The sequence below is a fragment of the Populus trichocarpa genome, chromosome 10 (assembly GCF_000002775.5).
Source record: "Populus trichocarpa isolate Nisqually-1 chromosome 10, P.trichocarpa_v4.1, whole genome shotgun sequence".
In the NCBI taxonomy this organism is placed as follows: Eukaryota; Viridiplantae; Streptophyta; class Magnoliopsida; order Malpighiales; family Salicaceae; genus Populus; species Populus trichocarpa.
The window spans coordinates 11,885,364-11,889,842 of record NC_037294.2 but is presented as its reverse complement, the minus strand read 5'-3'; the positions used below and the strand labels follow the sequence as shown (position 1 = coordinate 11,889,842).

The 4,479-nt window shown below is 38.7% G+C and overlaps 1 protein-coding gene and 1 non-coding gene across 2 annotated transcripts; both read right to left on the bottom strand.

Moving 5' to 3' along the window:
* Positions 1-1,145: 1,145 nt before the first annotated feature.
* On the bottom strand, positions 1,146-1,263 carry LOC112329054 (U5 spliceosomal RNA). The gene has a single exon (XR_002984550.1). It is a non-coding gene; the product is annotated as a U5 spliceosomal RNA (small nuclear RNA).
* Positions 1,264-1,783: 520 nt separating this feature from the next.
* LOC7462467 (protein PLASTID REDOX INSENSITIVE 2, chloroplastic) lies at positions 1,784-4,092 on the bottom strand. The gene is made up of 3 exons (XM_002314690.4): positions 3,716-4,092; positions 3,522-3,617; positions 1,784-2,328 (listed from the first exon to the last, which is right to left on the bottom strand). Exons 1-3 carry the CDS (start codon positions 3,992-3,994, stop codon positions 2,134-2,136), a joined length of 570 nt encoding a protein of 189 aa, XP_002314726.3. The 5' UTR covers positions 3,995-4,092; the 3' UTR covers positions 1,784-2,133.
* Between the last annotated feature and the right edge of the window lie 387 nt (positions 4,093-4,479).

The following is a 4,479-nucleotide window of genomic DNA, read 5'->3' as shown; positions in this document are numbered from 1 at the left end:
ATGTAAAAAGAAAGTACTATATGTAAACTGCTCCAGGATTAAGGAGGGTTGACTGTTCGTTTAAACCCAAGTATCCCTGCGTTCGTGAACAAAGAAAGCTGTGGGTTGCTCATACACAACTAGACTTCGGAGTAAGCCTAAAAGAATGCTCAAGCTCAGCTTGTTCGTTCATTGAACAAGTTTGGACTAGATGCAAGTAGCCCAGCAGAGCTGGACTGGTGCCAAATTCAAGTTGATTGGATCAATTGACAGCCTGCATGCATGTAGAGCATGTAGGAGCTTACAAAAAATTCTTGGATCATCATATGCGTCTTGTTTCTCCTTATTTCTTTGTCTGGAAACCCCCTGGCCCGTTTGTCTCTCTACTTTCAAACAGAGATTCAAAACTAGGGCATGCATCATCAAGAAATTTCAAAATGAGCCAACGTAATTTTGCAAGTCATTGGCGGAGCCACTCGATCAGAGGTAGGTTTCTGATACACAACTCCCATAACCTGTGATGGGTTTTTTATCTTATGATACAAGAGGGTATAGCTGGTTGCTTGCACCTTACTTCTAATCTATTTTGCTCCTGGGACTCCTGCAGCTCAAAGGCAGGGTTTTGGGCTAATCTGAAATGTTCTAAGCTAAGGGCATGTCACAAGCTTAAAAGATTGTTAATATGCCGAAAATGAAGCAGCTGTCAACACATAAGCTCTAACTAGATGATCTCAAGATCTGACATGCACCATGTAGATATACCAGAGCCAGCAAGTCATTACATAGATTGTGTTATGACTGTCACAGAAGTGGTCTTTTAAAAAATTATAGGAATAATCAGCTCGTTATAATATTTAGAAGTCAACTCACAAACTCTTTGGTATTTATCTGTGTGCAGAACGTGGTAAATTTCTAATAATCCACGAGGAAAAGCAATCACTAGGGAATGATAAGAAAATACAGAAGAGAAGGAGACTTTTAGATGAGTGCAGAGCAGAATAGGCCACAGTGTTCCCTGGCTTTGAGGTGACCCCAATTTGATTACTGCAGCCAACTTCCCGAAAGTTTAATTTCTAAGACGTTGGCAATCGACCTATTCTATATAACGAAAGACTTTTCGTTCGAGAAGTACCGTTGTCTGAATATTTTAAACTACAATTTCGGGGCTACTCCTATAGAGGAGAACCCCTCAAAAAATTGGCGTATGCCGTTATTTGCGGCGTGCACACGGTATTCTTTAGTAAAAGGCGAAAGAATAGTTCGCTCTGTGCTCACCGCGCGGCTGCGTGGTTTCTATCGAAGAATGTACTCATTTATATAGCAACTCCTCGCGTTTGGAGTTTCTCTTTAGGCGATGTGGGACGTCGTGATACTTTATCTCTCTAACGTTGCCAAAAACCTCGTGATACTTTATGTTTCTTGTGTCACTTCGTTCCATGGGCCTAGCTAGCTTGGCAGCATTTTTAAGCCTCGTCATACACCATATGAACCATACTGACAATCAAAGCATCAAGAGGAAGTGAGTTAATACTATGTCTCGATGTTTCATATAGCGAAGGCTAGGATATGATTGGGTATAAAGTTCACCAGCCATTTTGGAAGAAAGATTAACATTACCGCAGCACCGCTAGCACCATTGTTAGATGGAGTGGTGATTAAGCTGCAATGTTTGAGCACCAAAAATTCTTTAATTTATCTTCCATGGTAGCTTAAAGTCATGATGAGACTTTTCATATCAAAAGAAACATACTAATCTTGATGATCAAAATCATAATAGCATTTTGTGCTTACACGGACACCAAAGTTGAGTTGCGAAATAAACACACAGGTTTTGATATTCGAGAGGAAAACAGCACAATGAATGCACTTGAAATGAGAACTGTGAAGCAGAAGATGATGGGATAGTAATCTTTCAACAATCCTACAAAAATTTAGAAGCTCCAATCAGTTTCTTCTAATAAAAGGCCCTGAACATGATGCATATTCCCTACATTGACAACGCAAAATCATCCCACTAATCTTCTTTCCTACAAAACATGGTCATGCTTCACTTCAACAGGTTCAGAGATAACGATCCAGGCTGCTCAATGAGCTCTTTCAAACAACGTTGACAATCAAAAAAACCCAATTGAATTGAGTTTGGCAACCATTCTGTTAATTACTGTCACCACCAGTCCATTCTTTCCAGTCATTGTCAACATGAGCTTGGGCCCATTTGACAGCTACACGTGCAGCTTCAGGTCCTCCAGGTAACCCCTGCTCATTCACAGTATCAGCCATATCAATAAAAGGTGTGACCAACAGTGTTCCAGGACCACCGTACTCTGCATGCAAGAAGGTACTGAATATCTGTAAACAATCATCAGAGGAGAACACCGTTAGCAACACTTTATATACATATGTGCATGTGTAAGTGAATGATAAAAGAAACTCCTATTTACAAGTCATTAAATCACAACACAGAGTGGATTGATAGTAGAAGGGTATGAATTGGCACACGCGTATATAGATAAATTTAATATCTCATGAGCTCGAATTTGATCATCCAATTGTTATTCCTATCTGAGTTCATTGTTTTCTCGTTCCTTTTCCATCCCACAATTTCCCCCTATTTTTTTAAGATGTTAACAACCTGAGAAACCTGGCTGATCTCTGTGGACATCAGCTGTAATTGCAAACTAAAACTACAAAAGTTATAAATAGAAAGTAGAACAGTTTATTGTGTTGCTGTTCCAAACTTTCTATTATTACTAGGGTCTAAGGCATTCCAATGCCCCCAACTAAACCAGTTGAGAAAATTACGTTCCAGGTATGATAACAGGACAATAGAGAATCACGCAGCATACAAGCAAGACTTTGATATTATACTTACAAAATGGAGAATCTAAGCAACTTGAACTTATAATAGATCAGATTAACAATGTGAAGAAAATCTGAAGCAATAGTGCTGCCAGCCTACTCTACATCCATCCGCTCGCCCAAGCATATGCGAACACTATTATTACATTCAAACACATAAAGAGTTGTGAACGTAAAATTCTAAACTCCATTCAAAAACCAAAAAAATTGTTTTACACTCTATGTTAGGATCAATGCCAGCTGCATCTATTAGTAGTGATAAATTCAGCCTCCAAGATAAATCTTGACGAGAAAAAAACAAGGAAAAAATAATGCGTCCTTTGCTGTAGATGCTGGACAAGCAGTTGTGCTTGCAAGTTGTTTAAATTGAGTCTATGCAGCAACATCAATGCTGGCTACATCTATTGTCTACGTCGAGCCCACAAAAAATCAAAAGAACAGATTTTCTGAGTTGTATTAACCTTGTACTAAAATTTATCCAACATATAAGTAACAAACTTTTAGCACTTAGCTTGAAATGGTAAAAGGCAAAGAGAATTAAAAGCACTAAAACCTAAAGCAGGGTAACGAACTTCAAATATGAAACAGTTTATATACAATTACCAAAAAGACTGCACATGATTTTTTCACTCTCTCCGAGGAGAGCGACTGGGCGAGATAAGGAGAGAGATTAAGTAAACTACCTCAGTGCAGATTCCTACAACTTCTTCAAGCGAGTCTCCGTAAATATCTTTCTTCGTAAGCTTTTTGGACAGATGGGTCTTAAACTTTTCTGTCTCCTGAACCAAGACGTAAAATTAAAACACGGCGCAGCACAGGTTTATATTATCCAACACACAAAAGAAAAGGCAGCAAGAATGATTGGTATTGAACTTACAGCAACAGCAAATTCGGGAATTGGATCTGGGAATTTGTATTCAGCTGCTCTGCAAATGTGTCTTCTTGGCTGTGTCTGTGCTTTGTTGATGATTGAGGAGGAGGGTTGTAGATCAGAGGAGTATCTTAGACTTCTTTCTTTTAACTGACCGAATGCAAAGAAAGTAGTTGAAGAAAAAGAAGAAGAAAAGTTGGGGAGGAGTGAAAGAGGAGGACGAGAAGAGAAAGGAGAGCATATATCTAATTTTGAAGAAAAGAGAGCTTTGCTGCAAGAAGCCATCGCCCGCCTGCCTTATCTTCTTCTCTCTCACTCCTCTCGGGGAGGTTTTGCTATGGTCTCGCTTGTTATGTTTTTTTTCTTTTTTTCCTCCCTCGAGCGCCTTTTCTCTTTTTAATCGGCCAAATTTTAAGAAACCCCCCTGAACTTTACCGAGAAAACAAGTAGCCCCCTAAAAAATCAAAATATCAGATTTTTCACCCTAAACAATATGATTTTTCGAAAGCACCCCTCCTAATAGGTTTCCATGGAGAAAATGACAGAGAAAAACCTAAAAATCCTATAGTTTCTCTCTTTTTCCCTCCTAAAGAGAAAGAAATATATGTAAAGAAATTAAATCTCATTTTATTTGAAAGCCATCAACAACAATCACCCAAATCAAAACTCAAACTAAACTAGCAACTAATGAAGATGGATTGTGTTTATGAAGAATTCCTCCAAATCAACACATGACAATCCATTGGACCAGCACTTGCTAAAAAACATTT

Excerpts from the sequence above, each read along its gene's own strand:
- LOC7462467 (XM_002314690.4), bottom strand. The coding sequence starts at position 3,994 with ATGGCTTCTTGCAGCAAAGCTCTCTTTTCTTCAAAATTAGATATATGC. Across the intron at positions 3,618-3,715 it reads TTCCCGAATTTGCTGTTGCT|GAGACAGAAAAGTTTAAGAC; the intron begins GTAAGTTCAATA and ends GTCTTGGTTCAG. Across the intron at positions 2,329-3,521 it reads TTGTAGGAATCTGCACTGAG|ATATTCAGTACCTTCTTGCA; the intron begins GTAGTTTACTTA and ends GATTGTTTACAG.